Source organism: Sycon ciliatum, chromosome 4 (genome assembly GCF_964019385.1).
Source record: "Sycon ciliatum chromosome 4, ocSycCili1.1, whole genome shotgun sequence".
In the NCBI taxonomy this organism is placed as follows: Eukaryota; Metazoa; Porifera; class Calcarea; order Leucosolenida; family Sycettidae; genus Sycon; species Sycon ciliatum.
This window is the reverse complement of record NC_088646.1, coordinates 20,977,762-20,995,655: the sequence shown is the minus strand read 5'-3', so window position 1 is coordinate 20,995,655 and position 17,894 is coordinate 20,977,762. Positions and strand designations below refer to the sequence as shown.

Below are 17,894 nucleotides of genomic sequence, written 5' to 3'. Positions count from 1 at the left end.
TTGTCCCTTACTACTTGTAGCAGTCATAATCCCAGGAAGCCCAACACACCAGAATGTGTAGGGCTCACTCACCGCAGGCTGAATGAGCCTAACCAGCAGCAGCAAAACACCACAGACCGGAAGGCGAACACTTCTGTTAAACAGTCATGTACATGATGTTCACTGCTTTGAGGGAAAGACACAAACATGATGTACATGCAGTTTCAGTAGGTATGTGGTTACTGCTGCACCATTGATTAGGATTATCGTATTTTCTTGAAAAGCGGCCTGTAAATAAAATAATAAAAACACCCTTGTAAATTCAAACTTGGTTAGCACGGTTGGAAAAAAAGCAGGATAGCCGAACAGCTGAAAGAAACACGTGGCTGAGTATTCTGGAACAGCGTTCCAACCAAAACACAACCGAAGAGCACATCCGGTTCCACTTGTTTTGGCTGAATATGCTTAAAAAAAAAAAAGTTGCCGAGAACACAGGAAGTGCATGGACCGATCCCGTACAACTTAGCAACATCAATCAGCAAACATGTCCAGAGACTGTTTTTGAGTAACTTGCTCAAATCGAGCCTGGGCCTTCTGCCACTTGTTACCGCTGTTCGGAGAGCTACTTGGAGCTGCTGCTGTAGCTGGGGCACTGAATCCAATACCACTCCGGCTTCTCGCTTGACCCTGGACACTAATCTAAAAGTAGAAACAGGCATGTAAAGGAGTAAAAAGGTAAGGCATCTTCAACCACACACAGACTCAAATTACTTCACTGGAGTTGAATGAAGATACGTGATGTCACTCTGAATTGCGAGCAATACAGACACGCAAGTACATGAATGCATACATTAGTGTGTGCGTTTGTGTGGTGTGTGTGTATGTGCGCGTGCGTGTGTGTGTATATATCTGTGTTGTTGTTGTTGGTGGTGGTGGTGGTGGGGGTGTACGACCCATTAACTACGTACCAAATACATGGGAGATGATACAACCAACACTAGCTTCCATTCCATGATAAATCAATGTAAACAACCCGGAGAGCACTTGAACTGTCCAATAGATTTGTTACGGTGCGTGAGCTCCACAGCAGTCACTTTATAGCATTGGTAAACCATACAGCATCACTATACACAAGTGATTTCTGCGCTGCAAAGTTGTTCAATTTCAATTAAATTTTCGGCCAGGAGCCATCATCAGGATTTACTCCACACAATCGGTATTGGTAGCTCGAGGTATCCTCCCAAGTTCCCATTCCCTTCATGACAGGACGCCACAGTACATACGACCGAAGTACATGTAGCAGGTGGCAACTAACCGGTGCAGCCATGCCATCTTGCCGCTGACCCAACCCATCGCCGTCCTGCCACCCTAGTTTCTCCAGAAGACGACGGCCTTTGTTGTCATTTCCTATCGGCCTGAAGAAGAAAAAAGAAATAAGAAATAGTCACAAAGACAATAATACAAATACAATAGACAACGTCGAAGTCACATAAGTTCGTAGAAACACAACATGCCAAAAAAAGTACCGAAAATCCACTCTTTGACGGAATGACCTCAAAGGTTAAAACGTAACTGCAAGAGCATTCCACGTCGGATTGCGAAAACAAATCAGAAAAAGTTCAACCTTTGATCCATATAAGGTCGAAAGTAAAATTACCGTATTTCCCCGAATATAAGTCGCACCTTTCTACACTAAACTTCAAGGGCAAAGAAGGGGATGTGACTTACAATCATGCGTGACATCCTACTAATATACGAATGTATTGAAACAACGAGTGATCCTTATAATCGGGGAAATAGGGTAAGCGAGATCAAACTTATCGCGATGACCGAGTAGCGCTTTTAACTTCAGGGAGCATTGTCGTTTTTCTTCATTCTTGCACGCATGCCAGGCTACACATTGTTTGCCCCTTGCACATGCTGCACGATAGCATCAGCTACAGTCAATGATTTCAACCTTTTTGGTCTCGCCTTATCACCAACCCCCGAATAGATTGTCATCAGCACCAGAGCAATGCATTCTAGATGTCTTGCCAAGCTGCGTTGAATGTGTCAGAAAGAGAACTGCCAACAGGACCGGCAGGAGACACTTACTGATCAACAGAGGAAGACTTCACCCCTGAAGGCGAGGGAATCGGCGGCTGGTCGACACCCACTGCGCTGCGCCTGCACAGAACAGAAAGAAGAAGAAAAAACTCAGCCGCACTGCATAACGTAATAGCACCATCTGCGAGCCTTTCAAAATTCCCTGCCTTTTTGAAGGCTGAAACAGGAGTAGGAGTAGGACAAGACTGAATTTGCCAGTGAATATCTGAGAGAAGAGAAGTAACGACTGGACGAGATCCCGTAGCCCAGTAAGAACCAGGACATGATCAAATCCATCTGTGTACTTAGTACAATGTCCTGTGCGTTATTGGTGTGCTAGTTACCTTGCGGCTGCTCGATCCTTGAATCCGTCTGAAACAGGCACATCAACCTCGTCTCCAACATCACGTCTCTGTAGACGGCATGCAGAAGATACAGAATTTGCTGCACACTGTACCGCTTTGTCAGTATTCACATCCACGCATGCACGCACGCACAAAATGTGGGGCTTTATGGTAAAACCAAAGTCCATCCCAATGGGGTTTGAAAGTGCTACGTCACAGCCAGCCCGGAGTCATGACAACGCTGCCTTTCGGACCCACTTGGATCCAGTTTCTGTATGGATCCATACACACTCGGGCGTTTTTTTTCACAGCAGGGTGACACCTCCGCCGGGAGTGACTTGACTGGGCCCTTCTGGTCGGGGACCCACTCCTGGTACAGAACAAATTCACACCTACGTGCGACACGAGGGGCCTACCCACCACACATGAGTAGATCCACCGTACTTCGCTATGGGCAGAGTGAATCCAACATTATTCGTCGTCATTTATTGACGTCTGCGTCATCACTTTCAAACACTATAGAAGTGTACGAATCAACAACTGCAGTGATCCTAATACTAGTGCCATCTGGTCTTCCCACTTTACCATACCAGTAAGTACTGGGTAAAGCGTGCTTACCGCCAAACCGTAGAGACTCTTCAGTCGATTTAAGGCTTGCTTGTGAGAGACTTTTGGTGATACCCCATTGTCATTATCTGGAGGAGTAAACGATAAGCAGTTACAAGTTACCAATTGTTCCATAGATCAATCGAGCAACTTGGTAATAGCAAATTAACACAACAACAATGGCGGCGGCGACGACGACAACAACAACGACGACGATGACAACAAGAACAACAACATCTTATTGGCGATGGTGCCATCGTGAGAATAAAGAATTCAACAACAACTTGCTACAATAACATGGAAAATGAAGACTGCGAGGCAAAATAAGGTGTCCACAATTCTGTCAACATCCACCACCACCCTGTATTCAAAGCAAGCACGATGACAAACTCCTCGGTCCAACAAATGAACAAGAAAGGAACACTGCTCCTTTAGCCATCGTCTAAGCCAGTGGTGCATCACTTTAGCCATAGAAGCACAGATACTAGCAGCGCACAGTGAAACTGCAGTCTAGCGGACACTGACACATGTACCGTATATCCAATGTCAAATGACTGGAAAAAGATACAAAAAGTAATTCAAGCTTCATCGTAGGATACAGAAGCTTCACTGTCCGTAAAATTAACTGTACGTAATTACCAAAGTTTCACTGTGTTTACTTACCTGAAGGTCTAGCTGCCAACCACGCCTGCACTTGTCCTGGCTCACAGTTGTTACATGTCTCACCGGCTGCGTGAATGTGACAGAGCAGGCGAGTGTGCATGCCCACTTGCAGCTGATCACCATGTTTCAAGCAATGCGCCTCACTACGAACTTGACTCTGAGCAAAGCACATAAAGGGCAGTCATGAATCATGATGCACGTAGATACAAACAGGATGCACATTGCTCAGTGCTATTCCCTACAGTGCTCTGTAGTCAAGCCGGTGGTACGAGGAACATGGGCAGCCAGCTCACCTCACTCAGTCTTTCACTGTTGATGAATGTGCCATTCCGGCTACCATAATCCGTGATGAAGTACAATTGCTCTTCGTCATCGAACTCGATCTTGGCATGAACCTTGCTGACGACAAGCTCCGGTATTCGAATAGCGTGGCCCAGATCACGGTCACTGAAAAATACGACAGGCCATAGTTGGATTAGTTTCCAGTAACACACGCATACACTAGTAGGCCAATTGCACGGTACTGAAACACAACAACCCATATTGTAGGCCAACAGCACGGTACTGAAACACAACAACCCATATTGTAGGCCACATCACTGTAACACAGGTGGGTGTGGAGGCGTAGGAGGATGTGTGGATGTGTGGGCTATGGACGTGACTCGATTACACGACTAGCGGGGGTGTTCCACATCGAGCAGCTTCTAGAGCACGTGTGTGCCGCTCACTCGATGCAAGCATGTACAGTCAGTGATGTCATTTGCCCGACCTCTACATTTGCACATATTCAAGCCTGGGCTTTGTGGGGTCTTGTGCTAAGCATGCAAAGGTGTAGTAAGACAGGCTAGAAAAAAATGTTTTCTGTCCAGGTTGAGCTGAAAGTTTGAGATACTTAGTACTTCAAGCCGAAATGCCATTCCAAGCAAGCCAGAAGTCTGGGGTACTTACCGACCAATCGTGCCGCCATCGCACGTCACAACGAACAACGATCCAACCTTGAGCTTCTCCGACGTCAGCACAATAGCACGTATACAGGGCGCTGGGGGTGGCAGTTCATCCTCTTTTCAGAGAGACGAATAAAAACACGACAAAGGAGGGAAATATAGGCCTGTCTGTCGAGTGGAGGACATATGGAAAAGAATACTCAGCTCTCTAGCCACACTAGACCAAGGATATTGCAATCTTAGCCCAAGTGTGGCGCTATCTCCTCAGACTTGTGAACACACAGCAGATCTGAATTATGGGAAACACCATTTAAACAGATCCAGTGTCCATTATATTATGCTGCTGACCAAGTATGGGGACTTTCTCCACAATAGTCATCAAACCCACTGGTATTACCTGTGGTTGCTCCGGCGTTTCCATCATCAGAGTCCTCATCTTGTACATTGCCTTCTTTCATTGCACTGCCGTCACTTGCGGCCTGGGACGTTGGAGGCACCACGGCCGACAGGTCAATGGTGTGGTGCACATCGAACGCACCAGTCGCCGCGTCGCGTGTGTAGAAGACGCCAGAGTTGTTGTCGTAGTAGAGACGCGTCGACTGCAATCAAAACACGGACATGAACGTTCAAACACAGTCAGAGAGCAGGAAGGAAATCAGTCCACAGAGTGGTATCACATATGAATTGTTGCAGACCAGGGTACGTTTCCGTAATCAGAATTTTGTATGAGCAGATATTCAAATTCATCACGCATAAGACATGCATTTCGGTCCGAGTTTTTCTTCGTGTTACCCAAAATGCCGTCTTGGACATGCTTGTGTTCAGTGGGTTCCAGTGACTGCAGTACTGTTAAAACCCAGTAAATACGAAGTCTACAAGCCCGCATAGTGCTAATGCTGCCTATTACTGACACCAGTGACATCAGTATCAAAAAGAAAAAGAAAAAAGTGCAACACTAAAGGATCTCATCCACAGAAAATAATTCAATATTATCATCTGCAGGTCCGCTATTGCTATGTAAGAGGGTTCCTGCGGAAGCAGCCGCAGTCGTGCTTCAGATGCAAGAAGAGCTTCTGTCCATGCTTGAATGACAATCCTACCTGGTCATAGTAGTATCCACTGGAGAAGTCGTAGTACATGCCCGAGCGACTGTCATACACAAAGCCAGCTTGCCGCATCCCCTCCTCAGCTGCAGATGCCAGTGCTGCGGCTGTGTTGACCTGATATCAACAAGAGTAAATGACCAAGAAATTGCACCGTAAGAACTCAGATGATGAGCCAAGGAAATATGAAATTGAAAACAGTGGGGCACACGTTATGCGTTAGAATCGACCAACTAGACCAGATTTTGAACAGTCCGACACGCACAATTTAGCATCTAACTGACAAGGAGTACTAACTTTTACCGTGTCACTATTTCAGCTCTGCAAAAACCAACACAACATTTATCACAAAGCAAGGCGACTGAAGACCCGGACACTGTTGGCTAGGTATGGAGGCCAAACTTATCACTGCATACTCGAAGGCCAGGAACTAACCTCTGAAGCCAACGGAGCTGATGGTACAGCTGGCGATGCGTTGACCGAAGACGCTGAATTCGCAAAGGACACACCAGGGTATGGTAAGCTTGTTTCACCATTCGTGTGAGCAGTACTGCCGGCGGTTGTATCACTCTTGCTAACAGATTGGTCGGACGAAGTTTTCGCTGACGACTTGGTTGCTGATGGAGCGGTGGAAGCTAAATCAGCACCATTTGTCTTCGGACAGTCAGCCAAGTCTAAGGCAAAGCAATGGGAAGCACGCACGCGCGCACAATGAGCAGCCAACTCACAAGCCAGATACATGTACACAATACCTAACAGTTCTGATGTGACTCGACTGGTTGCACTCCTGCACAGCACAGACAAGCACATACTGCTTGGGAGTGTACTTCAAGAAGTGTGTCAATGAAGGTGGGACATTTTAAACGTTCACAGATACTTGTATGTCAATTAGTGGTGAAACGAATATTCGAATACTCGAACATTCGTTCGGTTTGTCACATTCGAATATTCGTTACGTCACATTCGAGTATTCGTTACGTCACTTCGAATGCAGTGCATGTACGTACATGCACGCCGAACACGGTACAGTGCAGTAGGTACAGCCTGCCTGTGACTTTGTACTGCATGCATGCACATGTATGTCCATACTGGACTGCCAATGTTGCACATAACAGGTATGAACTTCGAAGTACCCTTACGTGGCAGTACATTTTACGTGGCACTACCGTTTGTCATACCTAATAATAAATTAGTATTGACAATATCCATCAAATGACTGAGAGAAGGGCATGTGATGTCATCTGTGTTACCAAAAGAATATTCGTTCATTCGTTCGTTAAGCTGAAGAATATTCGACTAGTAGGTTTTGACATTCGTTTCACTACTAATGTCAATCAAAATGGCATACTCACAATGATGTACAGTGTTGCTCAACGAAATCCAGTCGTGTCACTCAAGTATGCGCCGGGCGTTGCACAGCCCTACCCTAGACCTGCGAACACTGGGCTGCGAAATGATGCAAGGCGCAAACTTGAGTGACTTGACTGGATTTCATTGAGCAGCCCTGTACATGTATGAACCACATACTGAGGCCGATCCCTTGGACGGTCAACTTTGCAACATTGACACGTAACACTAAAAAAATCGTCAAAACAGCCCCCCCCCCCCCCCCCCCCCACAACCATCCATGCAAAGGCCGTACACTCTGGTATGAATGTACCCGGTACTTTTGAATGGTAAAGTTTTGGCCAGTGAAATTCCACCTCATAGACTACAGCAGCACCGCGTTTCAGTTCACATAATAGTGTCTGTGCCCTTAGGGCTGTGTAGAGCACGACGCTAGTTTAGTCACGCGATCAATTTTCACGGGCCAGCACTTGAATTATGCCAGCCGAAAGAGCCAGCTGAGAAGTACGTACGCGAACAAGAGCACTGGGTAGTGGCAGCAGCCAGTGCATCGCGAGCAGCCGACAGGGCCGTACGATGCTGCTGGATCTTGCTGGTAAGCAACTCGGCGTGGTCGCGCAGTGACGCCGCGTACTTCTGAGAGTTCTCCAGATCCAGCTCGCGCCGCGTCAACTTGTTCTGAAGTGTCGTGTTCGCACTTTCTGCAGCTGCCAGTTTGCGTCGCAGAGTCACTACAGTATCCTCATTCTCGGACGATTCTGATGAGGAATCGATTTCGCCTTCCGAGAGGTCAGAGGGTGGTGACGAATGCCGTCTTTTTCTTTTCATGCCTGCATGAGCAATAACAGCATTCATCGGCATGCACAGTCACATAAAATGCACATGCACGCGCACGCACACACACACACACACACACACAAATGCGCATACCCACACAAACACAAACACACACACGCACACACATACGCACACAACCAAAGTTGACGAATAAAATGTCAAACAAGAATACCTTTACAACACTGTGGTGAGCCCTGACTGTATCTTCTCCAGTCCTCACTGCGCCCTTCGCCAGTTCAGGTAAGGAGTGTCTGCGGACCTCAACGGTCTGTCATCGATTTCAACAATACTTCAGAAGCAACGTCGCGGTTTCTTCAGCTTCAGACACTACTCCAGCACTCGTAGCCAAATGTCACAATCGAACAGTAAGTACTTCCGAAAGGCCCTCTTTTCAAGTAAAACAATTTAAAAATTGAAGAAAAGAAATGAAGAAAGTAACTAACTTTCGCTACTGAATTATTTAGTCTTTGGACTGCACAACACTACAATTTGTAGCGCCTTCTTCTGGCTGGTAAATAATGAAGAATGAGGTAAAGTAAGTTGTAGTTGCAAAGACAAATGCACGGCCACTGACACTGCGGTGACTGCGCTATCGATCCTTCTTTGCCTCTGGCTTTGTGCTGATTCGTGATTTCAAATATTTTTTCATTCAATCGAACTCTTTACTTGCACTTTGCAGCATAGTAATTAGTATCAAGACTACGACAAGAGTAGATAAACATCTACTCTTGATATAATTTTAAATAATTAATTATAGTTAGTACCGGTATGCTCAAATGACGTTATGAGACGCGTGCAGTGCTGCCGAATAATTTCAGGGCTCACAGCATCACACAAAAGCGTGGGCGCCATTTTGGACAGGCCGCTGTCACACGAGCCAGCCAGCATGCCAGAATCGTGTACATGCGATCAGGCAGATATCTCTGAAAACTTGAAAGTGGGGTGCATTCAAAATGTTCATTTGTACCAATGCTTTTCCCTAGGCCTCTGAAACTCTAGGAACATACTCTCAATACCCATTGTAAGGATTTGTCCGAGAGTTTTTTGTTTTAATCGATACGGTTTAGCATATATATGGAGCCAAAGTATCAGTTGGTGCAGGCGTAATTCTGATTTGGATTATTGTACTAAAATTGAAAAGTCGCTCGGAGAAGTTCTTCTAATTTTCCTACTGAAAATTTTAAGCTATTGGCCATCAAAATCGGGCCAGAGACGGGTACAAACGAACATTTCAAAGGCAACCCTATCTGCAGTGCAGCCGCCAGGAAGAACCGCGCGCGCTGCACTTGTTGTGAATGCGGAAACAACACTACAAATAATTGTAGCAGCAAAGCAATTTTTTTAAATGGTTTTGCTACTCGCCTGGCGCTTCATCGCTGTGTCCTTCAGGAGTTATCAAGGCTATGGCAGACCGAAGAAATACATGGCCAGCACAACGGCGAAGCCATTGGACTTGTTCTCTTGCAACGAAACGGAGTGGCGAATCAAATAATTCACAACTCCACATCGTCACCACTGCGCTACACGGCTCTTCGCAGACCAGCCGTATATTTACGTTTACACAATAGGACTTCACGGCGGAGAAACTAAAACTAGAACACGACGTGAGTCATTGCTCCATGCCGTCAAGGAATGCTAGTCCTTTCCCTCTCCCGTCACCCGCGCCTGTGCATCAGCGGCGTAGCTGCCCGGCTGTAGATGTTGAACTCTTTCGTCAACGACTGCAGGATTCTGCTCGGGGCTACTTTTCGCAGGACTCCGTGTGCGGACAGTCTGAATGAAGCCTTCGGCCGACAAGGCCAACACTGCTCGCGAAATAATCCACTTGGAAGGAAACAAGAACTACCGAAATGAAATAGAGATAGTGAGACAGTCTCCGGCCATCTCCTTCACCATTCACGACTCAGTCCTTGTCACAGCAACTAAGCCCAAGCAAGTCAAAATCTCCTTGCGCGACTGCGTTCTACGCCTGCGCTTAGCGGTCACGCGAGTTCGTTTCTATGGTGATCAGATCCAAGATGTCCTCCCACGTAATCGAGGTTTTGGCATGGTTGCTGTCAGGGAGTCGTAAAATATTTTACGACTCCCTGGTTGCTGTGAGCCCTGAATTTTCGCACAAAATCGGACACCCTTCACCGCCATGGCCATGCGCCAAGGCTGGCCACATGGTGCGAATTTTTCTCCTCGGCAATTTTTTTACAGAGAATTCAAAATATCGCCTAAAACACCATGAAAATTCGCTTCGTTGCCATGGTAACCCCGGAGTTGTCATGAATTTTGTAATGATGAGTGTGGTCGCACACTGACTCTGTACAGACCGTCAGCTCAGCGTACATGCCATCCATGATCCAGCCTGATCCAGGCATGTTACTTTGCACTTCCACAGCCAAGCGCTAGCCTTTTAGAAGCAAATGTACAGTGATTTGTGCCTTCAGTTGCGCTGAAAAGTGAAAGTACAGGACTTCTGCATAGGAAAGTAATGATCTCCGACATTTTGGCTGCTTTTCGGACGTTTCCCTTTTCGGACCGGTTTTCGGAAGAGCCTTCAAAAATCGGACACTGTCCGAAAAATCGGACGGTTTGGCAGCACTGCGCGTGGATCCGGATGCAGCTCACTCGAAATCCAAAGTTTTGAGTGCGTACAGGCGCTATAATTATAGGCAATAATTATTATTATTAGCGTCAGCACATAGTACATGCGCACAGAATGAAAAGTACATAGCGAACAGGTAAGACGTGAGGCCGAGGGACTCGGAGCCAGGCTGAGGGTGTCTTCCCCAGCTAATACTTACTTGTGACCCTTTCGTGTGTGATCATCATGGTGCCATGGCTTATCATCACTGGTTGTGAGAATTCAGCCACTGAGGCATAGGCAAGATTAGAGTCCACATGTAACCGGCTTGTTTTGGTAGAACCAGGACGATAGAGAGATTACCAAGAAATTTTAAAATAGCCCAGTAAGTGGGTTACTGTAAACTGGCTAATTCTCGCGGCGTAAACTCGCCGGTTCCAAGAAATCGCAAACAAATGGTGACGCGAATATTGGGCGGTTTACAGCATCAAGTACATGTAGCTGACAGCTTAGTATCCAGGATCCGACACTCACTAAACTTGAAGCCCTGACCACAAAGGGTTATTAAAAACAGACAACCAAAGACTCTGGCTAACATTCCACTAATGCACCGCTAACACTTAGAAATATAATTACGATTGCGCTACTCATGGCCCACACGCACACTATAAGCCAGTGGTTGTAGTGTGTGTTCGGTTCTATGAACTTCTATCTTCACTGCGGCGACTTTTCGCTCATTTTCAGTATTTGTTCGATTTCCAAATGCAAATAGATGCCTATCACGGGTACCGGGTGAGCAGTTGAGCGAAATTAAGAGAACTACATATACCAGCAGCGAAAGTGAAGCCGTAACAATAGTTCAGTAAGGAGTGGGGAAAGGACTGGTATCTGAGAGTGTGTTACGGTTTGTAAAACCAGTCAGAAAATTCCTATTGTGTGCTGCAGCGGTACCTAAGTGACCGTTTAACATGAATAGCAAACAGTAGGGGGAAGAATCAAGTGCAGAATATTGAGACAAGCCCTGATCAGGAAAATCATTATCTGAGCCGGGTGGCACTACATGCTGTACTTGTACAGTGCTGGCAACTGAAATCCGACCCCCAGGGCGGCGTGCCGCTCCGCCCTGGGGGTCGGATTTCAGTTGCCAGCACTGCAGTTTATATTGAGCAACATGTACATTTATGTGCTGGTCGGTCCTACCCACTCAGATCTCTGAAACATGGCCGCTTGCCACGCACGTCGAAACATAGCAAATTCTTCAGTTATCACGGTACCTATGGTGGACGTGTGAAGAGGTGTGATCAACGTGATATGGCATTGTGCCGAATAACAAGAGACACCTTATCCTGCATCATGCCGAAAAAAATACTCAGGCTGACTATCCAGTCGTGCTTGATGTCATGAATTGCAAGCCCTATCGATAGTCCACAAGATTACAATGCTGAAACTACTTGCCAAGACGTCAAGTTAAAATTCGCTACCTGCAAAACGATGTACATATCATATTTAGTATGCACAGTTTCTTTGGGTGTTGACAGCCATTCGGAATTCGTTAAAATGTTTCACATCGCTAACCAAACAAAAAATCTGGAGATTGTCGATTTAACAAAAATGGTGTTGAAGTACATGTACATGGTCTTACAGTACACGTACACTGTCTTGGAGTCTGGTTAGATTGAGTTTGGATAGCTGGGGTTCGTATACAGGAAACGAGGGTCCAGACAAACAGGGTAGGATTGACTGCACACACCTTACCTTGCAGTGGTAACGGGAGTTACCAGGGCAGAGAAAAACATGGCTGATACCTAATAAACATTCGAATGAGAATTGTTTATAAGAACTGGCCGTATGCTTTGTGATTCTATGCAGTGGAAAATCCATCTTATTACACTGTCACACAAGTCACTTTCTATGCAAAATACAATTCTTCTCAACTATCAAGTGCAGCCACTGCCGCGAGTGTCGCTACTTTTAAAAGGCAGTAATTTGGAAAAGGGATTGCGGTGCATCACGGCTTCCTAACAGCTTTGACTTACAGTCATTGGTGTCATTGCGAAGGAACTCTGCAACCAATTGGTCCATTAGCTCTGGATCTATCACTGCTTGTGGCAAATCGCTATCCGTGCCAGCATCAGCTAAAGAGACCGGCGTTTTCGAAGTAGGCTCTGTTTTGGGCACAGACGTAGCATCTGCAGGCTTGACGTACTCAAGTTCGTGTCCACAGTGTTTGGTGAAATACTTTACATTCTGGCTTCCTACCGGACACACAAGCAGGCACAAGCACACGTTTTATGTTCCGGGCCATCTTTTTCAAGTGCCTCACCGCGGCCAGTGTAGAATGCAAGCGAAAAAGTACCTAGAAACACTGAAAGTGCTCAAACACATATGCAGCATTCGAACAATCCAACTACCGGTAGTCCCACCATCGTCATGGCCACATATCTACTCTTTTCCTTCCACAGGAGAGCCTCTCCATAGGCACCCGCATCCTTTGGTCAATCCTTCAATAAAATCAATCGCTCAACCAATCAAACGAAAAACGTGAATTTCTCCATACACCTCTGAGCGGTGCTTACCATCAGTCAGCGGGCTGGCTTGACACAATCACTCACCGTCTGGTTGGGGTGACACAATCATCCGTGCTGTACAAATAACACCAATCTTCTTGGTCCGTTTTGTTGAGCCAGATTGAGACCGCGAAGCACCACTTCTGTCGCACATGTATGTAGCGATGCCTAGAAGATGATGAGAAAACAAGGGCAAGCATGTTACGGTACACACAACACTCGACACCCATGACCTGAGAATAGGCTCGGGGGGGGGGGGGGGGCACAAACCCCTCGGCCACAGTTAAAACTGAATCCAGAGTCGCCACCAGAGGAACAGACGAGTGTGGCAGGCTACTGGTTTCCCGCGCGTGTATCTTCCATATAATATCAGAGAGCTACATTTAATATCAGTATTTGTTTTTGACGAAGAGATGAAGAGACAATGAAAATACAACTTAAAGGATTCCAGATGAAAACTCCCTTCATAAAACTTTATGGCAACAGCAAAGGTGGAGTATGGAATGTTTGCACTCCACTGTCCTGGCAAGCTGAGAAAAATCATGAGTCCTCAGCATGACCGGATATATGCCATGGTCAAAGTTCACTTTTGCAGACATAGTTGCTAGCAATCCAACCGGAGCAAGTGCGGATATTTTTCTCAACAACAAAACAAGTTGAAATGAGGTCTTTGTGAGTCAAAGCAATATCGCGAAATGCAAGATCAGTATGTCCAGTGCGATACAACTTAATTAACACTACAGTGGAAGCAGATGCATGAATCTTTCCTCAAACTCACCATTATTAGTTCCACGTGTCTTCACATAGCGAGCGCCTGTTCTTGTCTGCTCTCCCAGCTTCCAATCTTTGAATTCTGCTTCATTGTTGAAACTCAAACATCTGATATCTGGTAAAAACAAGAAGTATGAGCTATGATGATGGGTGGTACATGTATCTCTTAATTTGCTAAATCCTATATATAGGATTTTGGTCATATTTTTCAACTCGAAATGGGTGTGGCACGAGCATAAGAAAAAGTATGTGACCAATTCTTCCTTGCTAGGTCTTAGTAGATATCGAGAGTTGAATAAGATTTTTTTTCAAATGCTAACATCTCAGGCTCATATCCTTGCGCAATCATGATTACTAAGGCTTGTGCCCTATTTTTCGAATCCTATATGATTTGAGATTTTATTGGACCTTGTTTTATCCTAAAAAAACTGGTAGTTTCACCACGGCATGTGCGATATGTCGTCAAGAAACCACCCGTGCCACATCTGTAATGTTCTTCTGCACATTCACTGCTTCAATCCTTTCCATGACAGCAGCTGAACAATGCTGCGCAAAGTTCCAATTCTTGCTGAAAAAGGGTATTCATGATGTCCTATGAATCTAAAAAGTAAACATTCATCCCTCAGACATATTTACAGCTTTTATGAAAACCATTATGCCGTTATTATGGGTCATGATGGTCAATAACAACAGCATAAAGGTCACACCATTTTCAAATCCTATATATAGGATTATTTGCCAGCAAATTAAGAGATAGGCTATGTTTAAAACATGAGCCGCGGTATCTATTATAGAGTTCGGGTTGATGGGAGAAGAACTCAGTGGAAGATTGAGATCATACGGTTATTCAGCATCGTTTAGCATGTCACCTGATTGCCAGTACATGGTGGAACTATCATGACATTAGATGAGCCAGCCATGGTGAATGCTTTAAAATTGAACATCTAAACAAAAAGGCGTGACGTCGCATTAATAAAAACAGGTTGCCAGGATAGACCAGAAATGAAGGAGATTCACGTAGGCAGAGAGGAGGACAACTACATAGTGCACACACACAGTCTATTGTACTATTACGATCCCTCGCCTCGGCTTAGCTCAGCACTCTTTCTGCCGAGCGTCAAATTTCGTAGTTCCCTCGCGCAAAGCTCGCTGTGCTTATATGCTTCGCCATTCATTCGAAATCATTGCGATCGGTACAGCCAGTAACTCTGAGCTCTGCTGACGAGATCTAACAAGATCAAAACAGCTAGCTGTCCGGAGATTGAGTACTGTACTGTTATGTACATTAAGTCCAAGAAAAACTAAGTCATCATGCTCATTGTCTAGAATACTGTAGGGCATGTTCCCAGGTCCACACTGTGTGAGAAAATTCGCCTGATAGTCCATCAACATATTCCCCGGTATGGAGGTATTGTGTGGGTTCCAACACACTGCTACTTACTGAGTTCCTCGCCATGCTCCCGCAAATAGTGTTTCATCAGCTGGGAGCCGTGACCGAAAGCACAACTACACATCTGGCATGCCTGGCTGTCAGCTGGCTTGCTTGCATGCCGAAGCCTCTTGTGGCTTTTCACAGCCTTTTCGCTTGCGAAACCAACTTGGCAAATGTCGCATATCTGAAGGAAAAAAGGAAAACGTATAACGTACCAGTAAGGCGAAGGCAAAGAGCTTGACTGAAGATTTATTGTGCACCTATGACAAGCAAATACCCCATGCCAACATGCATATGCAGGGCAACTCCTGCATATAAGCTTTTATTAAGGACATGCAACTCATGAGTGTTTGACCCGGTTGTTCTCGGATGTGGGGACGTGTGGGAGCAATCATGTTCAGCTTGGCGTAACTATGCATGAATATGTCCAGCCCAGGCTTCTATCAAGTCACATACAGTACTGGTGCGAAATTCGATGCGTTTCAAATTATTTGCGCCCGCTGTTGTCTCTGGTCTTGTTGTTCTTGGTCACCGGCAGTATTACTTCAATGGCTTGATCTGTAGGATCCCATGATGTGTGTGGTGCACCCTTTCACTGGCCATTGCAGTCCCACTTGAAAGTGCCAGACCAAATCAGTTGTAAACTATGGACCAACCTACACCAAACAGTACTAACTTCCCCTGTACGTGTACATAGCAAACGCTTACATGGTCTTTTGTCCTTTTGGGCCGGAAAGGATCATACTCTTTGAAGCGAAGCTGGGTAGGGTTGCTTGCCGCGACTTGACTTGGAGCTGCTGTACTGGGCTTCAAAGCCTGCGCCATCACGTTTTCGGTTTGGTATGTGCGCCTGCACGATGTATGTCTGTATGTACTGTGTATCTCGACTCGGTACACAGCAGTCCTGTGCATGAAAAGACATGGCAGAAACGTTTTTTTTCTTGCATGGAGTGCTCTTTCTGGGGTACTGTCGTCCATGCACCGATCATTACATTAGAGTGGTAAGCGCTAACCTGACATGGTCATCACAACGCTATGGGCTGACCGTCCCGGCGCAGCATGAACAGTAAAACACTAGCCATGAACATATGCACGGCATACAATGACTGCTGTACTATAGCTCGATAGTAGTCCACTGTACGGCCATGTATTGCACATCACAAGGGTGTGGTCGCCGGGGAACAGTCAGCCACAAGCCAGCGCACAGGGTGTCGTATCGTGTCAGATTGCCAGCACTGCCTAGTTAGCGATTGCATTCAGGGTGAAATCCTGGTACTGAAGGTATTTGATGCCTTTCTTCAGGCATGGCGGCGCTGCAAGCTAGGATACATTTCCGGATCAACTCAAGCTGACAGCATGGAGCGACCACATCCACCACTCCTTCTAGTTCCATTATGGTTGCCCGTACGTACACGGGCCGAGTGAGTAGGTGCTCCACATGCCCTCGCGGCTGAGCCACTCTGGCATGCATCCATCAGTACTGCCCGTGTATGTACTCGCAGGTAGGCTGTTACTTATGATGTAGTCGTGGTCTGAGATCTATTGTACACGGCCGTCCGAGTAGCAGTAGCATATTCATGGTGATATTATGACAATACATGAGTGCATGTGCAACGGTATCATAGTACCATATGCCGCTCAGGTCTGAAGAAGTCAGTGGGTACCGGGAACAGAGTGTCGAGTGCAGCCCATGGCTCGCCACTCTGTGACTCACCTCCTGTGGTTGTGACACAACCAGTCATTGCCCCTTGCGAAGGCACAGAGGAAGACTCTGAAGTAAATACACCTCTGGGAGATTTCTTATGGCTCGAGTCCAAGTCCTACCGGCAACGCTTGGGTCACATAACAACCGGCCATAACATCCAATACATGAGAGCCCAAGACGGTGTGCCGACGTGACCGCTATTTCAACTACCGTGTAGATACCGTAGACGTAGACAACAAACAGCAGATATGTCCTCCTCCGCTAGCTAGCTAACACAAACACGTGTGAAATAGCTTGCGCTTGATCGATCATTTCGCGGTTTTTTTTCGCAGAGGGTAGTAAAACATCGTAAAAAAGTGGTTTATTACAATATTTTTTCGTTAAAAAGTGGTTTATTACAACAATTTTGTACAATCAATCATGTAGTATAGTACTACTACTAGCACTACTACTTACGAGCAAGAGTACGCCATTATACCATGTTATACCGTCCTGGCCACATCATGCCACTACTTGACCCGGCACTAGAGTGTATATCTGATTGAGTGATCAGGTGATAGTGACTTTGTCACCGGCAGACATCACGAGCCACGTGACTCGCATCAAGTTACACTGCGCCGACAAGGCCGCAGTGACCGACAGTGTGTTCGGATGAGTGCGGCAATCCGGATACTGAACCCGGCGACATGTGGGCAATAGGGATGTTCTGCTCTACGTTTTGGGAACGCGACGCAAAGAATCACGCGAACTCTCTTCGCGTTCCCGTAACGTAAAGAAATCCTGTTCTGCTCTACGTTTCACGTACTGGGAATTTCCCCTTCCATATTATTTTGGCAGTTTTCTGCACGCAGTTGATCGATACCCAGCAAATTCGTACGCATTTTCTCTGCGTGTACGTGTGCCACAACGTAGAGAACCTCATCTCCGCGTAGAAATCTG

General features: G+C 46.2%; 1 protein-coding gene across 3 annotated transcripts; it reads right to left on the bottom strand.

Moving 5' to 3' along the window:
• Window positions 1–131: 131 nt before the first annotated feature.
• On the bottom strand, window positions 132–17,235 carry LOC135814965 (angiogenic factor with G patch and FHA domains 1-like). 3 transcript variants are annotated; one of them, XM_065328170.1, is made up of 18 exons: window positions 16,965–17,235; window positions 15,959–16,154; window positions 15,260–15,434; window positions 13,826–13,933; window positions 13,093–13,215; window positions 12,517–12,735; window positions 7,584–7,901; window positions 6,160–6,398; window positions 5,722–5,841; window positions 5,019–5,220; window positions 4,626–4,737; window positions 3,971–4,124; window positions 3,678–3,834; window positions 3,027–3,103; window positions 2,409–2,476; window positions 2,074–2,145; window positions 1,295–1,394; window positions 132–678 (listed from the first exon to the last, which is right to left on the bottom strand). In XM_065328170.1, exons 2-18 carry the CDS (start codon window positions 16,073–16,075, stop codon window positions 511–513), a joined length of 2,529 nt encoding a protein of 842 aa, XP_065184242.1. In that variant the 5' UTR covers window positions 16,076–16,154; window positions 16,965–17,235; the 3' UTR covers window positions 132–510. The 3 variants fall into 3 exon arrangements, with proteins under 3 accessions (XP_065184242.1, XP_065184243.1, XP_065184245.1); XM_065328171.1 differs by lacking the exon at window positions 15,959–16,154 and having other exon boundaries at window positions 16,965–17,234; XM_065328173.1 differs by lacking the exons at window positions 12,517–12,735; window positions 13,093–13,215; window positions 13,826–13,933; ... (1 more) ...; window positions 15,959–16,154; window positions 16,965–17,235 and adding an exon at window positions 8,108–8,534.
• Between the last annotated feature and the right edge of the window lie 659 nt (window positions 17,236–17,894).

What these genes read in the sequence shown, in the direction of transcription:
- LOC135814965 (XM_065328170.1), bottom strand. Translation starts at nt 16,075, where the DNA reads ATGGCGCAGGCTTTGAAGCCCAGTACAGCAGCTCCAAGTCAAGTCGCG. An exon ending in TGTGTCACCCCAACCAGACG is followed by an intron (nt 12,736 to 13,092) that starts GTGAGTGATTGT and finishes TGTGTCCGGTAG; the next exon opens with GAAGCCAGAATGTAAAGTAT. An exon ending in AGAGTCTCTACGGTTTGGCG is followed by an intron (nt 2,477 to 3,026) that starts GTAAGCACGCTT and finishes TGCCGTCTACAG; the next exon opens with AGACGTGATGTTGGAGACGA.